This window comes from Lampetra fluviatilis, chromosome 31 (assembly GCF_964198595.1).
Source record: "Lampetra fluviatilis chromosome 31, kcLamFluv1.1, whole genome shotgun sequence".
NCBI lineage: Eukaryota > Metazoa > Chordata > Hyperoartia > Petromyzontiformes > Petromyzontidae > Lampetra > Lampetra fluviatilis.
Window position 1 is genome coordinate 6,267,732 of NC_136305.1, and position 23,671 is coordinate 6,291,402.

The 23,671-nt window shown below is 52.1% G+C and overlaps 1 protein-coding gene across 1 annotated transcript in view; it reads left to right on the forward strand.

The window, feature by feature from the left end:
• LOC144943490 (kinesin heavy chain-like) overlaps positions 1-23,671 on the forward strand; it is a 39,786-nt gene that overhangs the window by 3,600 nt on the left and 12,515 nt on the right. Inside the window, exons 3-20 of the mRNA XM_078870977.1 lie at positions 3,638-3,725; positions 5,004-5,077; positions 10,013-10,117; positions 11,069-11,117; positions 11,452-11,507; positions 12,734-12,821; positions 13,458-13,582; positions 13,781-13,885; positions 14,981-15,129; positions 16,266-16,414; positions 16,931-17,181; positions 17,994-18,062; positions 18,479-18,685; positions 18,978-19,124; positions 19,826-20,014; positions 20,821-20,938; positions 21,099-21,172; positions 22,402-22,511. Of these exons, the coding sequence (XP_078727103.1) occupies positions 3,638-3,725; positions 5,004-5,077; positions 10,013-10,117; positions 11,069-11,117; positions 11,452-11,507; positions 12,734-12,821; positions 13,458-13,582; positions 13,781-13,885; positions 14,981-15,129; positions 16,266-16,414; positions 16,931-17,181; positions 17,994-18,062; positions 18,479-18,685; positions 18,978-19,124; positions 19,826-20,014; positions 20,821-20,938; positions 21,099-21,172; positions 22,402-22,511 (2,153 nt within the window). The remainder of the gene's footprint in view (positions 1-3,637; positions 3,726-5,003; positions 5,078-10,012; positions 10,118-11,068; positions 11,118-11,451; positions 11,508-12,733; positions 12,822-13,457; positions 13,583-13,780; positions 13,886-14,980; positions 15,130-16,265; positions 16,415-16,930; positions 17,182-17,993; positions 18,063-18,478; positions 18,686-18,977; positions 19,125-19,825; positions 20,015-20,820; positions 20,939-21,098; positions 21,173-22,401; positions 22,512-23,671) is intronic.

Here is a 23,671-nt window from a genome sequence, read left to right on the forward strand (position 1 = left end):
GAACCAAGAAGACTTGCGGCTCTTTTTAAGGACTGCCTCGTAACGTTATTTATTGAAGGACCCACACCGTCTTGTATCCACACGCATCGCGGCTCTTTAAATATTTTCTTACTGAATTATGGACATATGGCTCCTCTTGTCATGTTTGTTTACCGACCCCTGGGATTGACCATTGGCCCGATGGTGAATTGAAAACCCTTTGATGCATTTTGGGTGTTTTATAGGTTGCTCAAAGAGTGTGTTACGTCTCCCTGGAACTGATCGCAATGACGCTGATCGACGTCGCAGGAGGAGCCACGTGTCCGGGTCTCGGGCGGCTCCGCTGTTTGTTTTTCGAGATGTGCCTGGAGCCAGAATGACAGGGCAACCCGCGATCTCTCACTCGCGATGCTAAGCGTGTGCTCGCTGGTAGCGCAGCTTGACGAGCGTGTTGTTTGTTTCATAGGGGCGAGAGCTGTGCGACAACCGTTAGCGCGCTGCATGATGACCCCCCCCCCCTCTCGGCCTGAGTTCGACTCTCAGCCACGGCGGTGGGAGTCGTGTACGGAAATCTAAACCGGTTCTGGCCCTCTCTCCCCTTGCTCCATCCCTATCGCCAACCCACATTGACCAGCGTGGTGAAGTATGGTCAAATCGGCCCACGTGATCTTGGGGAGGCCCGGCATCCGGTAGTGGATTCATAAACGACGGTACATTACGTTGAATTGTTGTTTGTGAATCTTTATCATCACAGTTTAGCTATGACCCCATCTGGAGGTGAGTGGACAAAAAAAAAACCACTGTCAGCAAAAAGTGGCACTCAGAGCTGTAAACTTTTATGAAACGTTGCATCACGCACCATACTTCAAGTATAAAACATTTGCACGTGAAGTGTATGCCGTGTGTTCTCCGTGCTGCGCAATGTGAGCGCGGCCCTCTTGACAAGCCACTGCTGGGCAAAGGCAACCCCCTGCACTCCCGAATCATTTGTGATCGGGGTCGTTTGACCATACTTCACCACGCTGGTCATTGCAGATTTGGACCAGGACCGGTGCAGATATCGCTCGCCCTCTGATGCTAGCAATCGAACCCGGTTGTCGAACTTGGGTATCCAACTCGGGCGTCTTGGTTTATAGCACAGTGGCACTAACCTCTCTGCCACCGCTCCCACCCCCCCCTCCCTGTTCTGTACTTTGCACGCAAAACATTCACGGAGTTGTAGTATCGCGAAAAAAATATGCACGTGCATGCGCGGAGAATGCAAATATCGTCGAGGCAAAGTGAGCGAGTGTTATTACTAATAGGGGTTTTCCCCTTTTTTCTGGCAACAAAACTGACACCTTTTGCAAGGAATCATGCTTACTACATTAACCACAATACTTGCAGTCAGATGCAAACAAAAAACAATACTCTGATAATTTATGCATTGTCTTTGAAACTGATTGGTCCACACCAGAGACAGCTTTCTTTGGAGCCTAGTCTCATATGGTGTGCATTTGACTGCAAGTATTGTGGTTAATGTAAGCATTATTCCTTGCAAAAGGTGTCAGTTTTGTTGCCAGAAAAAAGGGGAAAACCCCTATTAGTATATTTTGGTACTGGCAAAGGAGGTCCGATGATGAGCGAGTGTTCATGCCACTACAACGAGTAATGTCTCGAGTCAGCAGTGGAAATTCCACATTGCTTTGGATGGGACCAGTGGCGCCGTAGGATAATCCTAATGAACGTGCAAAAACCCAACCGCTCTCTATACGTGAAAATGTGTGTGCTGTGGGTAGATAGATGCTTTTAGTAACGACCCAAGGAACCAGTTGAAGGCCAAATCCGTTGTCAAGCCGAGAATGGTGTTTTATTTGGAACACATTTCTACCCAGATGTGCCTGCTGAGATAGTCACAACACTACATTTGAACGCAAAACTCCCTTCTGTGTCTCCACACACACAAATAAAAATAAGTTAAGTCAAATCGGCCTATTGGCAGTTTGCAATGGTAAACTGTGAATAATTTTGCAACGCTTGCTCGAAAACGGAGTGCAACACAAGAACCAATTGTCAATGCGGACGTTGCAATAGTACTGCACAAGAGACAGAGTAGCACTGTGTGGGATGTAGCAATCGCGCACCGTGTACTCCATCTGCTCCTCACGTGCACACACACACACGTGTATGTGTGTGTGTGTGCACTAAGTTGGGGGGGGGGGACCAGTAGTGTAGCGGCTAGGAACCCAGCGACCTGAGTTCGATTACCGCTCACGGCCAATTCCAGTGACGATTATCTGAACACGGTCCTGGGCCTCCCCTAGGTTGACTCTGCCCCAATTGAGTACCTGGTGCGGAGTGTAAACATCGCCACTGGGGAGACCACCCACCCCCTCGTGTGCCGTGCCGGCCTTCATAGGTGCTGCTCGCTATTACAGCACTTGCCCCAACAGTCTCATAAGGCTTAGAGCGAATACTATAATTTGTGCTCAACTGCGTTAGTGATTCCGAAGCCAGTGGTGGAAATGTTGAGTTCTTGGCCAGGGAGACATTTTTTGACTTGAAGATGTCAGGATGTGTCGGGTAACAGTTGTGTGCTAAGTTCAGACATTACTGCGCGGCATTCGGCAGTGCTTGCAATAGCTGCCCTCCCGAGCGTGACACCACAACCCAGGCATCTGCCTGGGCGTTTTCACAAGCCACCGCACGCATCTCCCGCACAGCAACTATGAGAGAATTGTTTGGCCGTCTTCTTACAAACAATATCTACCCAAAGGCAATGGCTCTGCAGCGTCTGTACTTGCGTATTGCACATAGTGTACAATTTGTAATGCCCAGCAGTTCAACTTGACATAATAAGAATACTAAAGACATTTGTTTGTCCAGGACATTCCCACCGATTCTGAAGACTTTTTCAGGAGGGTCCTGCATCGGGGTGTTTGGCCAATTCCATCAAAGAGATGTTTAGCTTTGAGGTGGGAAGACCTTGTCATGAGCAGTATTAGAGCGGCGAGTTGAATTGGAGGGATTGCCTGAATTTGAGCCCTAGATTTTGTGGAACTTGAGGATAGTGCTTGGCGCACTGCGCTTTGAACCCGGCGAATCCAAGTTGGAGTCCAGGCCAAGGCGAACAAAAGTGGCAAAGGAATATCTGAACTGGTCTTGGCCCACCCGTTGACCAACCCAACATTGCCCAGAATGGGGAAGTAAGGTCAAAGCGCTGTGAGCCCAGCTACTTGATTTTGATTCCCAGGGCTGTGGCTAAAACTTTGTGGTGAGTTATACCTGAACCGGTCCTGGACCACCTCCCTTCACCGACCCACACTGACCAGCGTGCTGAAGTATTTTAAAGTAATTCTAGATTTGAAGCTTTCGTGACTGTAAGGATTCATATTCTTAGGTTTTTTCGGTAAAGTCACGTAGGTAAAAAATTAAAATTAAAATTTTAAAAGTAGCCCCTTACGATGTATGTATGTATGTACACGACATGTATGTGTGCACATTGAACTTCTTTAACACCACCGTACATAGCCAACCGTGCAAATTGGAGGTGCGGGGGAGGGGGGAAAACAAACTAAATGCACGACAATGAAAGGACTGTTTGTACGTCTTGATTTTAAACATGTGTTTGTGTATTTTCCTCTCTCTGTGTCTCTGTCTCTCCCACCGCCCACCTTAGGGGAAGCCGTTCGTCTTCGACCGAGTCTTCTCCTCGGAGGCCATGCAAGAGCAAGTTTACAACGCGTGTGCCCGCGCAATCGTAAAAGGTTAAACTTGTGGCCACGCGGGCTCGCACTTTTTTTAACCACCAACATTTTCCCACGTTCGAATCTCGTGACTGCCATTAAAAACAAAGCCCGCTTGCTGCTCGTTCGACCGAATCGCTCACTAATTACCGGTGAATTATTTAGCTTTTTATTTTTATTTTTTGTCCGAGCTTGCAATTCCTCACCTGACGGCGCACCGTGCAAAATATATGGGCCTGCGTAAGCTGTGGGCAATATCTTAAAAGTACCGGATGATCCATTGACTACTGTACACGTGGACGGTGGCGCGTGTCTGTAATCCGGCACCGGAGGCGGCGAAGGTTGGTGGATCACCGCACCGATGTTGATGATAAAGTAAGAAGTGGAGAATTATATATATATATATACACACACCTTATAACAATAAATGGATCGCCGATTATTTATATATTCGCATTGCTTTTCAAATCGTGTGGCCGTTACTGCAATTGTCTGTGATAATGAATGACTTACGTTGGCGCCGTTTCTCGTAAAATTTGCATGAAACACGGCGAGGTTAATATATAAACAGATTTTAAAATAAATAAAGTTAAGCTACCAATTGAATACTGCATTGTGGCTACGATGTAAAGGCGCAGCCCTGCAAGTGCTCGCTCACGTCACTGCTGGCGGCAGTGCCTCCACTAGAGGGCGCTCGAAACGGCACCACCAGAGAAGAAACTTCCACCTCCTCTTCAGAGCTGGCCAGACGTTTGGACGTGTTGGGAGCACTCGCACTTTACCCCACCACATGCTACCCACCAACGGCGATCAAATATCTTCTTGTATATACCCTATTCTTGGTTCTTTCGGTAAAGTCACGTGGAAGGGAAATAATAAAATAATATATATATAAAACAATAAAAATTCTCACGACGTTTCGACTGCAACGCAAGCATTCATCATCAGGTGTGAAATCCACAGCAAGAAAATTTTCTTGCAGTCGAAACGTCGTGTGAATTTTTATTGTTTTTTAGAAGTATTATTTTATTATTTCCCTTCTATGTGACTTTACCGAAAGAACCAAGAATATGAATCCATGCAGTCACGAAAGCTTTAAATCAAAATTCTTGTATACCCGTTTATACTATTGGGCCAATAGGCTTGTGCCGATGATATTTTAAACATTTGAACATGTGCGCCAACTGTTCGGCAATGTCGACATGCCCGCTTGCCAATGCATTGGAGAACGCTGTGACGTCAAACGATTCCTAAGCGTTGCATTCAACATTCCTAAGCCAAGCAAACGTGTCATTGCAGATGTCCTGGAAGGCTACAATGGGACGATATTCGCCTACGGTCAGACATCGTCCGGAAAAACTCACACGATGGAGGTATCATTTTTCTCTCTTCGTACTTCATACATACGTCTCTGGCATTGCTGGATCGCTGGCTGTGAATCCAGGTTGCCACCTACGCAGCGATTTCACGTCCTCGGCCTGAGTAACCGCAAGGATCGCACGCGAAAAAAACCCATCGCGTAGAAGTTTGTCCCGTACTCAATTCGGTGACATTACGGCTATGGGAATGGCTGGGAATGAATGTCGAGTGGTTTGACTGTCGTGCGATGAGGAGTGGTCTCGGCGGCAGTGCATGTGGGAAAGCTTTGCAAGGATATCTCGGCTGGAGTGTCCGCGACCGAGGGGCCGTTGTCTCACGCAGAAGGGTTGCTCTGCTCCGCGAGAGTTCCAAATGAAACGTGAGGCCGATGTCATGGTTGGGATAAACCACATTGGAAAATCGAGGCGATCGCTCTCAGGCGTTAAACCCCCAGCATGCAACTCGAGATAGCACCGGGCGCCTGTGTGTAAGTGAGTTAGATTTCAGTGTGTGGCGAGTTAGGTGCCCACGTGTAGCGAGTTAGATTCGAGTGTGTAGCGAGTTAGATTCCCGTGTGCAGCGGGTTAGGTGCCTGTAATTTTCTCCAGGTCCTCCGGTTTTTCCTCCAAATTTAGAATTAACATGCGTTTATAATATGTTGGCTGCTATTAATTTTAATGTGACAAGCTGCTTCGTTGAGCTATCATTTGTGATAGCCAGGTCACTTCTGGTAAAATGGCTACATAGCTCGGTGGGTAAAATAAAAATCGTCAAGTCAAAACAAACCACGTACGTTTCACGTCCTGACAAGCCCTGCCTCTCCGCCTGGCAGCCAAGGAGAACGCATCCGCAGAGGCGACACGCACACGCGCGTGCTGTGCGCGTTACGCCACCGCTTTGTCTGGAATGAACGCCGCATGCGTCTCCGCTGACGAGCCGATTGAGCCGCCGGCCCACGACAGCTGTCGTAGATGGTCACAAGGCAAAAATACCAATGGCCAACGGGCACCGCACGGGAAAGTGGGGCACCGCACGGGCGACAGGTGAAAATAAAGCTTCGTGGGGGGCTAAAATAGATAGTTTTGCGGGGTGGAGGGGACGGAAAGTAATAATTTATGTATTTTTAAACGAGTGATATATTTTTGGTTGTATGTATTGCAGACCTTCTTTTGCACTGTACGTAGCCAACCGTGCTGATCGGAGGTGTGGGGGGAAGGACAACAAACTAAACACAAAAAGTGGTTCTAAGGAAATGAGTTTTTAATCTAGAAAAAAGAGCGCATATATTCAGGGGCTTTCCTAATATAGCAAGGAAGAGCGTTCCAGATGGCCGCAGACGCACATTTGAAAGCGCTCTATGCAGTGACCGTCTTTGTTCGATGTCTACCCAAAAGCCGCTGCGAGGATGACGGGAGTTCGCGTGATGGTTTATGTTCCTTGACGAGATCGGCAAGGTATCGTGGTTCATTTGTGTGAGGCACTTTGTGCATAATGAGTGCAACCTTGTAATGTATTCATTTGTCAACCAGAAGCAAATGCAGCTCAGCGAGCGCCGCACGGACACGGTCGGATCTTGCAGTTGAAAGTTAATGACGCATCCAAGGGCACTGGCTCTCTCACCGTGTGTCGGTCTCCCAGGTGGTCGTGGTGGCGGTGGCCTTGCGCTTCCATAAATTTTGGACATTGTCTGAATTAATGAAATTACTCGGGTTCACCGATTTGCGTGCAGCGTACGACGTGGTGATGGCACGACCGCCACCAACTAGCGAGCTGGCTTACCATGCAGGGTCCAGAGATTAAGTTCCACATCATCAACAGTGGTAATGCGGGGGGCCTTGCTAGCCCATGCAGGGCGGCAGAAGGCCCCGTCACGTCACCCGTAGCAGCAGGACGCTGTGTCGCAAAAGAACGAAAGAATGCTGTCAAAAGTCCAAGCAATTTCCTGCGAGTTCAAATCGTGGTTGGCAGGTTCAACTGAGCCCATCGTCCCTCCGGGGTCGATAACATGATTGCCAGGCTGTCGACACCCTCCAATTAGCACCGTTGGCTATGTACGGTGCGAAATAAGTTCAACGTACATACATGCAATGACGGTTGTCCTATGGATAAACTGGCTCCCTATCATAGGAATGTGTAAATTCCACTTCGGGTTCAGAACTGGGTTTGGAGATAAGTACCACCTCAATCCGCATTTGAACAGGATATTATATTGACTTTGACTGGGTGGGAGAGGCTTTTTGGCTTGTTAAAGCGAACTCTCTTTAATGGGTTTGGTTCATTCGGTACCCTTGAATCGAACCCTTGTTGCAGCTGCTGCTCCAAGTATTCTCCCATTCTTCAGCTGTTGTTTGCCCGTCTCCGGAGATGCTCGCAGAGTAAACGAATCGTGCGCAGCAATACGTCTGGGGCTGGAGTAATCCGCCGCGGCTGATGGAAGGAAAGCCTGACATTTAGAATAAAGTGGCGCTGCCATTGAAGACCGCACTTGACCGCTATTTCTGTCCGTGGGCACGGAGTATCCGATAACACGTTGCGTGTGCACGGGGCAGAGCTGCTGGCGCAATACTTTGGGGTGGCAGAAAGTCTCTCTCTGTACAGTACTCGTAAAAACACTCACATAATGAGCTGTTATGATGTTTTGAGTGTGGGTGGGTGGTGGCTGCTTGTGCCTACATTGAGACACTGGGTGTTCATGCAGAGCATTTCTGGCGTCCGATATAAACTATTGGATAAAAAAAACAGATGTAGATTTTTTGTTTGTTTGTTAAGTCACCTATTCACGGTTGTTACGCTTGAGGCACTCTTTGGATTAAAGTTGTTTATAGCGCACGTGGCGATCCATTTATAGATACCCCACCGATTTCTAATAACTTCACTCTCAACAGTGTTGTGAAGGCGATGGCCTCACGGATTACAGAGGGAGAGGCGTTGACAACGATTCAACAAGTGCATTGAGATTGGTTTCGGAGACGAGGCTTTGAAATTAAAGATTGCTTTCTCTACTCGCAATGTATTCCTATTTTATGAGTGGGGTATCTGTAAATGGATTTCATTATATAGGCAGTTTTCTTCTTCTTGGTTCTTTCGGTAAAGTCACGTAGAATGGAAATAATAAAAATAAATAAAATGTTGTATTTTCATTATTTTATTATTTCCATTCTACGTGACTTTACCGAAAGAACCAAGAAGATGAATCCCTGCTGTCACGAAAGCTTTAAATCGAAATTTAGGCATTTTTTGTCGCACGGTACTTCTATGCTGCCACGTCCAAGCCCCCCCCCCAGTTTCACCAACCCGCCCTCACCAGCACGGTGAAGTGTAGTCGCTTAACCCCGCCCCTCCCCCCCATGGCCTCGCACGGCATGGGGAGGCCCTCATCCAGCAGCGGATTGCCCCAAGGGCAGTACGCGTGCACGTTGTGTACATTCGCGCACTCCGACGTCGGTTTCGACGGCACACGAGCACGCCTGGAATGCCGCTACGTAATGGAAAGTCTCTCGTTGTCCCCCGATCTCACTTCGCCAGGCCCGGTCGCCTGCGGCGGGGGGGGGGGGGAGTGACCTCCGAGTGAAGGGCCCTTCTTGTGTATCGTGTGGCACGTTTCAGCCAAGGTCAAAATTGGTCAACCCACGCAAATCTGTGTTTGGCAAAGAGTGCTCATCCGGTGTTTGTATGTAGCACGTACGTATGTTGGACTTCTTTCGCACCGTACGTAGTCAGCCGTGCTAATGGGAGGCATGGGGGGTTGGGGGGACAACATTTGAATTCTAAAAAGCACGGAGACTGAATTCGGGCTTCCGGATTAGTAGAGTAATGCAAGTTCAAGTTCATTTCATTGAACCCGTATATGAGGACTGGCTATGGACCCGAATGAATGCCTGTGTTTTGCGAATGTTCATTTTCGTCCCAGGTTATTTTAGCGATGGGACAAATTGTCCCCTCACGATGCGTCTCGTCCGGTTCCATCGCAGTGTGAATGCTGCCGAAGCGTTCGAATCGCAACTTTTGTTTGTTTGTGGTAACGTTCGTTCTTAGAGTTGTATTTGGTCGTGTTTACGCCAGTTATTCCCTTGTTATTCGCGAGTGGTACGTTCCGGAGATGCTCGTGCAAAGCAAATTTCGCGGAAAATGATATTGGATGACGAAAATCTTTCATTTTTATTAATTACGTTAAATAAATATGTAAATAAGCTATTCAATACATGAAAATTATCTGATCACTATCTCGTCACATTCTCGCATCGCATGCTCTCATCACTTTATCTCTCATCACTTTATCTCTCATCACTTTATCTCTCATCACTTTATCTCTCATCACTTTATATCATCATCTTATTTCTCTCTCTCTCTCTCTCGCTCTTGATGCAGTAGTGTAGAGTTCCAGATGCGATTCGCGGATAACCAAAATTGCGGATAGCAAGTTCATGAATAACGATAGAATACTGTATTACTATTATTTAGTATTTTTCTCGTCTTGCCCATACGTTTACACATCTGTGCATTAGCCGGCGTAAGTTACCAGCTGACACTATGTGTTTTTTACAATAAATATTATAAACCGCTACGTCGCATATCCGACTCGTTGGGGACTGCAGTACAGCCGGATATGTGACCGCCTGTGGGAAATGACAGAGCATTCACACATCCGCTACTGGATCAAAATAAATGTGGGAAAATTACTTTCACTGCACTTTATAAGTAACAAAATGTATCGAGAATTACATCACGGATAAGTACTCCAACTGGGTCTCGGCGGGTTAACTGGCCCGGGCTGATTTGTGACGGTTGGATATGTGGTGCAGTACTGCGCGGTATTTCGCTCGCTCTATTATCCAAATCACAGGATTCTTTTCAATGACACGGCTACGCATGTTTGAGTCGGCGTGACGACACCTCCTGCTGTGCTGTGCACGCTGACGTCTCGGCCGTTGTTTGTTTGTCGCGTTCAGGGAGACCTCAACGACCCGGAGCTCATGGGCATCATTCCGAGGATTGCGCGGGACATTTTCAACTACATTTACTCCATGGACGAGCACTTGGAGTTCCACATCAAGGTCAGCCCCCTCCCGATGACTTGCCACCCCGCCCGCTTGCTCCGTCGCTCGCTCGATCGCTCGCCGTGCCGCGGGTCAGCCACGAGGTGACGGGGAAAAGAGCGAAACGAAAACCTTGCGGGTGGCAGCGAGGACGCAGGAAGCTTCATCGTTGCACCCGCTGATTAGCACGGTCGGCTACGTACGGTGCGAAATAAGTTCAACACACGGTACATACGTCGCCATCGTATTCGTCAGCCATGATCAATCCGCTGCTGGATGAAGGCCGTCGCCATCTCTCACGGTCCTGCAATGGAGCGATCTATCGAGTAGCTGCACGCGAGCCGATTTCGTCGCTGCAAGCCAAAGCTTGTTTTGTGCAATTTTCTTACGTTCATTTGCATTTCCCTTTTGCATTTTCCGTTTTAATGTTCACGCAAATCTCTCTCTCCGCAGCATCTCATGGTTGCTCGTGCTTTGTAAGCGAGTGCGTCAATTTACATGATAGTTTTACCGTGATTATTACGGTCCGTCGTTTTGACATTTTAGAGGTGGTCAGGCAGCTCGGGGGGAGGGCTTGCGTCCTGCCAGAGGCCTCAGAATCAGTATTTTAGACCGGAGGAGGAATCTGATGAGCTGTGACGCTCTTTTTCACACGTGTCCAGTACGACCGGAGCCAGCACCACTAAAAGCCTTCGTTTGAATCCAGCCAGCCACCCAAGATGAGAATCCGGGGCAATCAGTGAACATTTTCACCTGTGGCCAACCGTTATTCGTGTCCCAAACTGGTCACCAATTACTGCACAAATTAAACGAAGGGCTTTGGACAATTCGTCACAAACAAGTTGTGCCATGTTCAGCCATGTGTATATATATACACGTGGATTGCACATCATTAAATAGTGTTTTGAGTGTTGGATATGAATATTTAAATGTGCTCACATCAAATGTTTTTTTTTATTCTGACTGTAGGTTTCATACTTTGAAATATACTTGGATAAAATCCGAGACCTCTTAGACGGTAAGCCACAATCTCACTTGTGTTCTTGGTTCTTTCGGTAAAGCCACGTAGAAGGGAAATAATAAAATAATAAAAATAAAATAATAGTATGTTTTATTTGTTTTCTTTTATTATTTCCCTTCTACGTGACTTTACCGAAAGAACCAAGAATATGAATCCCTGCAGTCACAAAAGCTTTACATCGAAATCTCACTTGTGTACAACGGATCCATTGCATCCTTGCCTGCGGTGCGGTCATTCAATTTTGCAGCCTCATATAATTTGCCTTGCGCCGTTCATTTCCTGAGCTACAATGACACGCATGCCTCTCCATGCGTGCGCCTTCTCACGGCAGTGGACAAGGTGAACTTGTTGGTTCACGAGGACAAGAACAGGGTTCCCTACGTCAAGGTAACGTCACATACCATCGCATTAAAATGGTGAAGATTGATTGAAAGTTTTTTTATCATTCTGATTATGAATCTACAACCGATACAGCTACAGGGAAAGAGTAATGGACCAGAGAAGCGGAAAAAGTTTTCCCTTTTCACAATGCAAGTTTAGGTTTTTTTGAGAGGGTGTGGACCTAATCTGGAAAGCGGGGTGAATGTATGTGTGTGTTGAACATCTTTTGCACCGTACGTAGCCAACCGTGCTAGTCGTAGGTGCAGTGTTGAGTCTGTGGGCAATGTTGAGTCTATGGGTAGTGATAGTCTGTGGGTAGTGTTGAGTCTGTGGGCATTGTTAGTCTATGGGCAGTGTGTATGTATGCTGAACTTCTTTCGCACCGTACGTAGCGAACTGTGCTAAACGGAGTTGCGGATACGCTTAATGGAGAGCGTCACCTCAACGCTGTTCGCCAGGATTTGAAATTTGAAATCCACGGATTGCGCATTAAGTGGTCTCGCAGCTGCGCCGCCTGATATTGTGGATTTATTTATCGGTGTGAATGTACTCATCAACTGTGGTGGTGGTGGCCGCCCGACTCACAAGTGGGGATCGTCGTCGTAATGCGTTGTAAGAAAGTTTTTCTGGCTGGCTGGAGGGAGATAGGGATGGATGGACAAATGTACAGATGATGTTTTGCTCTGCAAAGGAATACACGGCCAATGAGCAGAGGGAGACCTGTTGATGACTTGGATCATATTCAGGATTGTTGACAGACTAGCGCCCCGCTGAAGCCACGTGTGCTTCCAACACACCGGTGTGCTGAAGCAGTAACCAATTGTAACATCACTAATTGGCTGTGTCGGACGGTGGGCGGGAGTTTAACGACACAATATTTACGCGATCTAACCCCCAAATATTTTTTTTATTTTCTTGGTTCTTTCGGTAAAGTCACGTAGAAGGGAAATAATAAAGTAATACAAATAAAACATAATAAAATAATTATTATATTATATTATTATGTTTTATTTTTATTATTTCCCTTCTACGTGACTTTACCGAAAGGACCAAGAAGATGAATCCCTGCAGTCACGAAAGCTTTAAATCGAAATTTTTTTTATTGTTGACAATATTGGTCGCGAAAGCCTGCGTGGTGTTAAACAGAAGCCAAACGTGTGTTTTGTGCGCGTGTCCAAACGCCGATGCGTGGCGACGCCGGTGACGCGGGGGGCACCTCCCGCGCTGCACAGGGCTGCACGGAAAGGTTCGTCTCCAGTCCGGAGGAGGTGATGGACATCGTGGACGAGGGGAAGTCCAACCGGCACGTGTCCGTGACAAGTGAGAGGGATTTCTCGTTGAATTCGGGCTCGTTGCTGTCGGTGCGCTCGCTCACCAAGGACGACTCTCGACGCTCGCTCACGGGAGGGTTTCACAACGGGGGGGGGGACAATGCCGCTGGGTGCAGTCTCATTCGAGGAATCCGCGGGGTCATTTCACAGCGTTTGGGATGTTGGCCCGATGCCGGTTAAATCGTGTGACTTTCTTCAGCTATGGGAGGAAACCCGGAGAACTCCAAGGAAGCCCCTATGCAGAACGGGGGGGAGAGAAACCTTACAAATGCAGAAAGGCACCCGAGTCAGAAATTGAACCCAGGCTCTCCGTGCTGCCACGCAGAAGTGCGACCCGCTGTGCCACCCTGCCGCACGACTTGCCCTCGCACTTGTAAATATACGAAAAAAAAGTTCCGTAATGAAATGAGAATTAATTTCTTTAGAACTGCTTTTCCTGGTTAGTTTGTTGTCCTTCCCCCGCACCTCCATTTAGCACGGCTGGCTACGTACGGCGGTGCGAAAGAAGCTGTACGTACACACGTACGTTTCACTCCTTGCGCCCACGTATGCCAACGGCGCGCGGGTGAGCCACCGCAAGCGACTTGGTTGGGCCCATTCCTTTTTCTCCCTCCGCCTGCCGCAGACATGAACGAGCACAGCTCGCGAAGCCACTGCGTGTTCCTGATCAGCGTCAAGCAGGAGAACATCCTCACGGAGACCAAGCTCAGCGGGAAGCTCTACCTGGTGGATCTCGCCGGCAGCGAAAAGGTGAGCGCCCCCCCCCCCGCCCTCTTTTTTTTTACAACGGCGATCCTTTTTTATTGACGGCGCTTTACGAGAGAGCCGCACGCTTGCAATTAAACCGATGCGCAGGGGAAGGGGATAGATTATAGAGCGTGCGTCGCTTCTTTCTCTCTCGTGTGCCGCTGAACGCCGAGCCTGTACCCCGTGGCGTCTCGACCGCAGGTGAGCAAGACGGGAGCCGAGGGAGCTCTGCTGGACGAAGCGAAAAACATCAACAAGTCGCTGTCAGCGCTGGGCAACGTCATATCCGCGCTGTCCGAGGGAAACGTGAGCTTCCCGTTGGTCCCCTTGCTTTTACCCCCTTTCGGCAGTGACGACGGTGAGGGCATGGGGGTGACATGTGGTCTAATCCGGCCCAAACAACCAGCCGGGGGGATACTGAGCGAGAAATCAAGCGCGACATTTTTTTCTTTTGCCAAAAAATAAGTGCCACTTAACCCTTTCCGGTTCCGAGGCGACTGCAAGTTGCAGGGTGGGTGTCTCGCCCATTCACCACTGAATCTCGGAACGCGCGGGCAGCTTGGCGTTCATTTTATTTAGAGGGGTGGCGGAGCGCCGTCGTTTTTAACTACGTTGTACTCGCCGCAGACAACTGTTGCGACACGACCGCACTATGATAGCTGGCGCCAAACTGTGCCACATGTCCTCCCGTAATGGCCTTGTGGGAGACTCGGTACCGATAAAGTAAAAAAAAAAAATCCGTTTCCGTTTGAATGACGTACACACGCACGTCATCGGAACGGGAAATGGTTCATAGGAATTGCACATTTAATTTCCTATTGAGAGAGCGTCCCATATGGATGTGGAATTCCCCATCGCTGTTCATAGGGCTGTGCCAATGGTTCAAAGAGCACTGGTCCATTGCTGGTTTTGAGCAGACGGAGTGGGGGGGAGACTCTCTTTAATGACCGTGTGGGGTGATTAAATCGCCACTGCTATGGGGAGCGCGGTAGTGTAGCGATTAGCGCACTGGACCACGAACTCGGCGACCTGAGTTGGGTTCCCATTCACGGCCAACAACGGTGACGAGCATCTGAAACTGCACTGAGCCTACAAATCGGTCGACTCGGCCTTAAATGAGTACCTGGTGCGGTGTGTCAACATCGTGCGCTCGGGGAGTCAAAGGCAGTCGGGCGTGGTGCTCGCCACGCACCCCCTCGTGTGCCGTGACGGCCTTCATAGGTGCTCACTAACAGTCTCACTCGCCTCTATTACAGGGTATACGAAGGGGGGGGGATTTTTGTACTTGTCGCGGCTCCTGTTAGCACGGTCGCAACACTCCGATCGGCATACGGTGCAAAAGAAGTTCAACTCTCACACAAACTCACGTACATTGTTGCCGCTCGTTTCCGCGGAGCGCAGAAGGCGTACGTGCCGTACCGCGACAGCAAGATGACTCGCGTGCTCAAGGACTCGCTGGGCGGCAACTGCCGCACGACCATCATCATCTGCTGCTCGCCCTGCGCCAGCAGCGAGGCGGAGACCAAGTCCACGCTGATGTTCGGACAGAGGTGCAGCAGCTGCAGTAGCAAGCGCTGCCACCACCGCCACGGTGGTGGTGACGTTACGACGACGGTCGCAGCTTCTGTAGCGGCGCCTTTCGTCGTCAAACCTCAAAGGCGCTTTGCATCGATGACAATGGGCGGGAGGGGGGGGGGGGTTTGGTTAAAAGTGGTCGAGTTAAAACGGGAAATTCCTTCTGAAAGAAAAAGATTTTAGAACGGGGTGGTGCAGGTGGGGAGCTTGGACCAGGGCACGTCAGAGCATGGTACGATGCAGCAATAGATTTGTTGTCACCGCATCGTGCGGCGCTTTCAGATGCGCTGCTTCTGCGGCAGTCCGGAACGCTCTTCCATTCAATGTTAGGAAGCCACTGGAGGCTATGCACTTTTAAATAATCTCGATTGAAAACGAATTTCTTTAAAACTGCTTCTTCTGTTTTAGATGTCCTTCTCCCACACCTCGGATTAGCACGGTTGGCTACGTACCATGCGAAAGAAGTTCAACATACACACTGCCCATAGACTAACGCTACCCACAGACTCAACACTGCACATAGACTCAACACTGCACCTCCATTTAGTACGATTGGCTACGTAGGGTGTGAAATAAATTGAACACATCCAGGTTTCGTGCTTGCGCGCTGGTTGCCGATCCAAGACACCCTCTCCCCTTATCCAGGCTCAGCTCTGCTTACTAGCTTCCACGGCCTGCCGAAGACCGGGCGCCAGAGGTCGCAAACGGGTTTTGATTCCTTACCCGTACCCGTACCCGGCCGCACCAGGGTCGCAAATGGGTACCCGTTCCATACCCGTACCCTACCCGAAATGAGTGACAAACGGTTACTCACCAGTGACTCACGGCCTACCCGTACCCGTAATTGGCCACACAAGGGTCGCAATCGGCTACCCGTATCCGGGTATCGGGTAGGGTACGGGTATCGGGTAGGGTACGGGTATCGGGTACCCGGTTGCGACCTCTGCCGGGCGCGTTCCCACGGTGACCCGGTCACGGGGATGGACCCCTCCCCGGTTAAAAGTCTTAGCGGCGAGCAAAAGCGACGGGGACCCCGTGCCCCCCCTCCCCGTGCGTGTGTGTGCGTGTGTTCACCCGTGCACGCGCCCCACCCCCGGTGGAACCTCGGCAGGGCGAAGATGATCAAGAACACGGTGACGGTGAACCTGGAGCTGACGGCGGAGCAGTGGAAGAAGAAATACGAGAAGCAGAGGGAGCGGAACAAGAGCCTGCAGGGCACCATCCGCAGCCTCGAGGCGGAGCTCCAGCGGTGGCGCAATGGTACGGCAGGTCGGAGGTCGTGGGCTGCCCCCCCCCCCCCCCCCATTGTTTGTAGCCTGGTGGGGTCGCGTCAGTATTTTTGTTCCGTTGTATTTGATTAATTCTTATTTTTGTTGTTCTAACTTAAAATAAAACCAACAATGCCTTGGATGGGGCATTGACCTGTGTCCGTCCGGTGCTCGCTGAGCTGCATTTGCTTCCATCTGCCGAACGAATACATTACAAGGTCGCACTCGTCACGCACAAAGTGCCTCGCACAAATCAACCACGATACCTTGCCGATCTCGTGGAGGAGAATAGACCGTCACGCGAAATCCACCCGGCCATCCTCGCGGCAGCGGCTTGCTTTTGGCTGCCGATCGAACAAAGACGGTCATCGCATCGCGCGCTTTCGGATGCGCTCCTGCGGCCGTCTGGAACGCTCTTCCTTCTGATAACATGAAGCAGCTGGAGCTGTGCACTTTTAAATCTAGATTGAAAACTCATTTCTTCAGAACTGCTTGTTGTGTTTCGCAGGCGAGATGATGCCGCCACCGTCGCCGGAAGAGGAGGAGCGGCGCGGCGCGTGGAGGCCCCACGTGGCGCAGGCGGCGCCGGGCGCTCCGCCCTCGCGGGGCGACACCGTGCCGTCGGCCTCGCCGCCGGTGTCACCGCAGGCGGGAGACGGCGGCGGCGGCAGAATCGGCGTGTACCCCGGACTGGACGACGCGGAGCCTCGCATCGTCGAGGAGCAGCTCCGCAAGCTCTACCGCCAGCTCGACGACAAGGTGCGGGAGTGGCCCCGTTGCAAGAGTGTTCGCGGTTAATGCCCGCGGACCCGCGTGCGGGTGCGTTTATTGCGACGGTAGCTGACATCTGCTTCAGGCGTGCCCGAAGTTTGCCGAATTTGATCATTCACGTGGTAACATCGCCGCCCGATGGCCGGTAATGCGTTCACCTCGTGCCACGCAGGGACGGCTGCCCCCGGGTGGTTCCCTGCCTGCGGGCGCCTCGATGTGTACTGCGTGGGAGGCACGGTGTGAATATTAAGCGACGATGATGATGATGATGACGATTGTGATTGGGCGGATGGACAGGGTGTGCATGTGACCCGCCAGTTTTTAGGTTTTTATCGGATTGTGATGGTTGAGCTCCAGATGATCTCTCAAACAACCGTGGGCAGGTCCACAAAGGGGTAAGGATTTGCATGTACAGGCTCGGATGCCAATTGCCACTGGAGTTTTTTATTGGCAAAAGGAATCGAACCTGAGTTTCTACACTGCGCTACACGCTAGGCCAATGCCCTCTTGACGAACGCCCGCACACACACTCAAAGATGAAGGCCTCTCCACACCGGTCATTGGGGGGGTTGTTTGACCACACCGTAGTGCACCGCGGCAGCCAACGCCGGTCGGTGTCGGTGAAAGGGGGATGAGCAGGTTTGTGCCGCTTACGTTCGCCACGGCTGAGAATTAAACTCTGCTTGCCAGGCTTATGTCGTGCAGCATGCTGACTGCTGCGCACGCCACCGTTGTCTGCTGCGCTCAAAGACGACGCTGGCGAGTGACCGCGGTGGCTTTGCGTGCGGTTGCGTTGGCAGGACGATGACATCAACCAGCAGGCTCTGCTGGTGGAGAAGCTGAAGCAGCAGCTGATGGAGCAGGATGAGGTGAGCACCCCGGGCCTTGGGCTAAATAAGAACTCTCAGGACCTCGTGTATTGGCTTTATCCTGTGTGTGCGACTGTTGTGTGTGTGCTTGCGTGCCTGCGAAATGTAGGGGGGGTGGGGGGGGGGCAGTGCAGTGTGTTCGCGCATTGCACTACGAACTTGGCGGTCCGAATTCGATTTCCGCTTGCGACCAATGAATCGCCGCGACGAATATTTGAACAAATCCTGGGCCCTCCGCTAGGTCGACTTGGCCTGAATTGAGTGCCAGCGGGGGGTTGGGTTTGGCCACGCGGATCCATTAAGGTCGCTGAGATTTTAACGGATCCTCGCGAGCGGCACTCGCCACGGCAAGCGCGCGCGCGAGATTCACGCGGGGACGGGGGCGGGGGGGGGGGGACCTTCGCCTGCGCTTCCAGATGCTGGCGTGGTCGCGGCGGGACGACACCGGCCTGCGGGAGGAGCTGGCGCGGCTGCAGCGGGAGAACGAGGCGTCGCGCGACGAGGTCAAGGAGGTGCTGCAGGCGCTCGAGGAGCTGGCGCTCAACTACGACGCGCGCTCGCAGGAGGCGGAGGAGGGAGCCAAGGAGGTGGCGCTGCTGCGGCTCGACCTCCAGCGCAAGACGGTGAGGGACGGCCTCGGGCTGTGCACCCCGCATCTTACGCGTGTCCGTTGTCACCGCGCGTCCGCGGTCCACACGCGCCCGTCGTCACGCTTGTCCGTGTGTCTGCACGCCCGCCGTCACGCGTGTCCGTGTGTACGCGTGTCCGTTCTCTCCGCGCGTCCGTCGTCACGCTTGTCCGTGTGTACGCGTGTCCATGTGTGCGCGTGTCCGTGTGTACGCGTGTGCGTTGTCTCCGCACGCCCGCCGTCACGCGTGTCCGTGTGTACACGTGTCCGTGTGTACGCGTGTCCAGGCACGGCTGAGCACGGTGGAGGCCGAGCTGCTCCGCCTGCACGAGTCGAGTTCCTTCCAGCGCAAGAAGACGGCCGAGAGCGCCGCTCTGCTGCTGCGCGACGTCGCCGAGATCCACGCCGCCCTCGGCGGCGCCGCCGACGGCAAGGTGGGGGGGGGGGGGGCCCTCGTCCCCGCCGAATCGGAAATCTTTATTTGGAGGGAGGGATCCGATGAGCTTCATGAAGCTCGATTTGTCAACCTATGTGCAGATTGGGCGGGGGTCAGAAAGTTACAACAGCAACTAAAAAACACGACGAGAGAAAAATTAGAGACTAACTACCTCGCCCTGGTATACAGGAGATCGTGGGTTCGATCCCGACCCTGACGATGCCTGTGCATTTGGAGTTTGCATGTTCTATCGTCACGTGGCCAAGTGGAGTATTTGGCTGCTGTACAGTTCCACGTGATAAGCCACTTCGTTGAGCTATCATTTGTGGCCAGGTCGCTTCTGAAAAAGAGCTATGTAGATCAGTGGGCCTGACCTGGTGAAATAAAAAAAATTGTTGAAATCAGTGACGATAGAACATGCAAACTCCAAATGCACAGGCATCATCAGTGTCAGGATCGAACCCACGGTCTCCTGTACATCAGGCGAGGTAGTTAACATCTCGCCAACCGTGGCGCCCATCTACTGCCCCATCTACTCTCGGCACGGCGTCAGTTCTCCCTGCCCCGTGCGTTAGCGAGACCCCCCGTAACGCGTCTTTAGACGGGCGACGCCGCCGTTGGCCTGGGCTTGAGACGTCTGAAATGAACCCCCCCCCCTCCCCGCCGGGGCGACGCTGCCCGTCCCGTGGTCCCGTGCAGGCGGAGCAGCAGGCGGGCGGTACGGAGGACGACCTGTCCACGGTGCGCCTCGTCCTCACCAAGCTCAAGTCGGAGGCCAAGTCGGCGACGCGCCGCTCCTCGCAGCTCGAGGCGGAGCACGCCGACGCGGAGCGGCGAGCGCGGGCGACGGCGCTGGAGCTGGAGGGCGCGCGTCTCGTCACGTCGCAGGCAAGCGCCAGCGGCGGCGGCGGCGGCGTGTGTCCGTCTGTGAGAAGCGCAGGGTGGTGGCGCTGCGGCCCTCGAGCCACGTGCAGAGACGCACCACCAGCAAGTCGCACGGGGGGGTGGGCGGACGGGCGGTTCGCTCACTCGCGCCAGCTTTGGCCGTGGGTGGTTCTCAATTTGGGACTCTGCGACGTCAACGGCCAGTGCTTTCAAATGTTCTCGTCGTTGCTTCTCCTCCGCCTGCTGCGATATCTCGCAACGTGTCGTCAAGTCTAGTCCCGACCGCCATCAGGTTTCTCGGTCGTTCCCTTGGCCACAGACATCCGGGCGCCTTCCTGCCTCTGGGCTGCCACTCCATCGTTAGTCTCGACCTCCGGCTGTCATCGTCTCTTCTGACTTTGGAAGTAGCCCCGATGATGACCTTGTTAAGTAGCCCCAGTGAGCTTAACACGGAGGAGGCTTTCGCGACCAATATCATCCATATTAGAGGTTTTTGGGTTAGATCGCGTAAATATATGAATGTGTCGTTAAAACCCGCCACAACACGACACAGCCATCTTAGTAAGGGTTGTCACGTAAACAACATGCCAATTCGTCACCGGTGTGCTGTACTAGTGACGAATTGGCCACGCTCTGTTTACGTGACAACCCTCACTAGTTGGCTGTGTCGGGTGGTGGCGGGTTTTAACGACACATTTATATATTTACGCAATCTAACTCATAAACCTCTATTATAGCCCCGGTGACTTTGGAAGTAGCCCCCGGTGACTTTGCCGTGTGCCCTGTGTGCCGCTGCCGTCCCCTGGCAGCACGAGTCCAAGGTGCGATCACTCTCCGAGTACCTGCAGGCGTCCGAGCAGAGCAAGCGGCACCTGCAGGAGGCCCTCGACGCCCTCGACGAGGAGGTTGTGACGCTGCGAGCACAAGGTGGTCCTACTCGCCAGCCAACACCAGCATCTGTGAAAAGGGGGCTTCCAGAGCGCATCGGATTTCTCCACGATGGAGATTCTGATTCTGTGGGCACTGCCGAGACACTGAATGAATGTTTCTTGTTTTATTTCTGACACGGCCGACTGAAACCCCGCAGAAGCGCGCGCCGTGGCCTTCAGAGACCAGGAGCAGGAGCATCTCGACAAGATGCAGAGCGAGAGGGAGATGAAGGTAATGTCCTTCCCCCGCGTCGATTTTCCTCTCGCTCTCAAGTTGTCAAATTGAGTTTCTCGCATCCAAGCCCTGTGCATTGCCGTTGAGCGAGGGCAGGGAGACACGGGGGAGAGAGACTAAACTAAAACGAAACGATTTTTTATTTTTCCACTTGAGCTCTGTAGCTCTTTTTCAGAAGTGACCTGGCCACAAAATTAAGTGGCTTATCGCGTGGAAATTTATAGCAGCCAAATACTCTAAATGCATGTTTCTAAATGTGGGGGGGTAAACCGTAGGACCCGGAGAGAAAAATCCACGCGACCAAGGGGAGAGAGAGAGACATGCAAACTCCAAATATACAGCAGCAGGCGTCAGGGTCGGTGTCGACCCCACGACCTCCTGTATACCAGGCGAGGTAGTTAACATCTTGCCACCGTGGCGTTAACAGACAAGATAGCAACACCACGATACAGCCCGAGACAAACCCATCCGGCACTCGCAGTGAGTCGCCATACAGAGAGCAGCACCAGCGAGTCCCAGGGTATCCTTGGGCAACAGAGTACCTTGAATGAGCTGAGCCCCAAGACATCCTTCCTCGGGGAGTCCTTCACCACACAAGTGCCGTGACATCTGCCACGGTGCTGTGTGGGCAACACTCACCGTATAGCCTTTAGCAGCCTGGTGGGGCAAGTGCTGTTAGCGAGTATCACCTGTGATAGCCGACAGACACATGGCACACTCGGAGGTGGGTGGCCAGCACCACGACCGCTTGATGCACACACACTCGCAAAGACAAAGATCCCCCGTATAACCTGAACACACTGTTGGGGCAAGTGCTGTTGGCGAGCACCTATGAAGACCGGAACAGTACACATGGGGGCGGGTGGGTGGCCAACACCACACCCGACCGCCTTTGTCTTCCCGGTGGCGATGTTTACACATTGCACCAGGTACTCATTTTAGGCTGAGTCGACCTAGGGGAGGCCCAGTACCAGTTCAGATAAAAATCACCGGTGTTGACTGCGAGCGGGAATCGAACTCGGGTGGCCGGGTTCGTAGCGCAGCGCGCAAATCTTGGCACTACCGCTCCCCGCGGCACACGAGGGGGTGGGTAGCCAGCACCATGAGCGCTCGACACACGCACGCATGCACGCACGCGCACGCGCACACGCGCACACACACACGCGTACAGGCAGACATGTGTGCGCGCGGCGGTGACCCTGAGCGCCTTGGTGTGGTCCGCCCAGGAGTTGGTGGAGCAGCAGCTGGAGAGCCACAGGGAGGCGCATCTCCTGCAGCTGGCGCGGCTCCGTGACGAGCTGGCCGGGCGCCAGGCCCTGCTGGACCAACTCACCGAGTACGCACGCACGCAGTCACGCACGCAGTCACGCACGCACGCAGTCACGCACGCACGCAGTCACGCACGCACGCAGTCACGCACGCAGGCACGCAGTCACGCACGCACGCAGTCACGCACGCACGCAGTCACGCACGCACGCAGTCACGCACGCACGCAGTCACGCACGCACGCAGTCACGCACGCACGCAGTCACGCACGCACGCAGTCACGCACGCACGCAGTCACGCACACGCCGTCCACCTCTGCCGATGTTCTCCAGCTGACGCGGTTACTCTGATTAACTTCACGCACACGGGAGCTCGCGGACAATATTATGATGTTAATAATTCACATTCATAAAGGGGTGCGTTTTGTCCGTAGATCCCGTTGCGCCACCGTGCACTGGAAAGCCGAGAAATGAACAGAACCTGCACAGGGTAAACGGCCAGAACTAGTGGGGGGTAAAGGTCAGATTAAAGGGGTGAGTTTTCAGGACAAGCTTAACTATCTCTAACGACTCTGATCTTCTTACGGGCAAAAAAAATGCAAGGCGTTTCAAAGCTTGAGAACTGCGCAGTTGTAAACAGCCCGATCACCCCAGGAACCGAGCTTTAACCTCGGGGTCTTTAGAAGAAGGCGATCCGGAGATATCGGGCACTTCCTTGGAGAGTCAACGCGGACCAGTTCCTGTAGACATTGCGCGAGGCCACGTAATGATCTGGCCCAGGTTTATGTCGTAAGGACCTCCACCACCCGACAGAATGAGCAGGTGAAAGCTGTCGTTTGTACGAGCGTTTAACTACGCAGCCAGTTAGCGTTGCTTGAGTTCACCGCTGAGCTGAAGAACACTACTCGCAGCCAAAGTTATCAATTGTATGCGATATCTGAATTACTGAATTGTCAATAATTGTTAAATGTGGCCAGTGTTGTTCTTAGACATATTATCGAGCCGAAATATAATAATTGGCGAATTTAACGCTTTTCATGCGACAATCTCGTGCGTTCCCGAAATAATATTCATTATCATGATGCCAACGTGATGGAGTTCACACTCCGTCGGTAGCCTTCACCGTGGTGCTTAAAATGAACGTGCGGAACCGGCGTACCGACGCTTTGACATACTTGAATATGAAAGGCGCTTCATGAAGTAAGACATTGTTATGATCGTCACGCGTGGT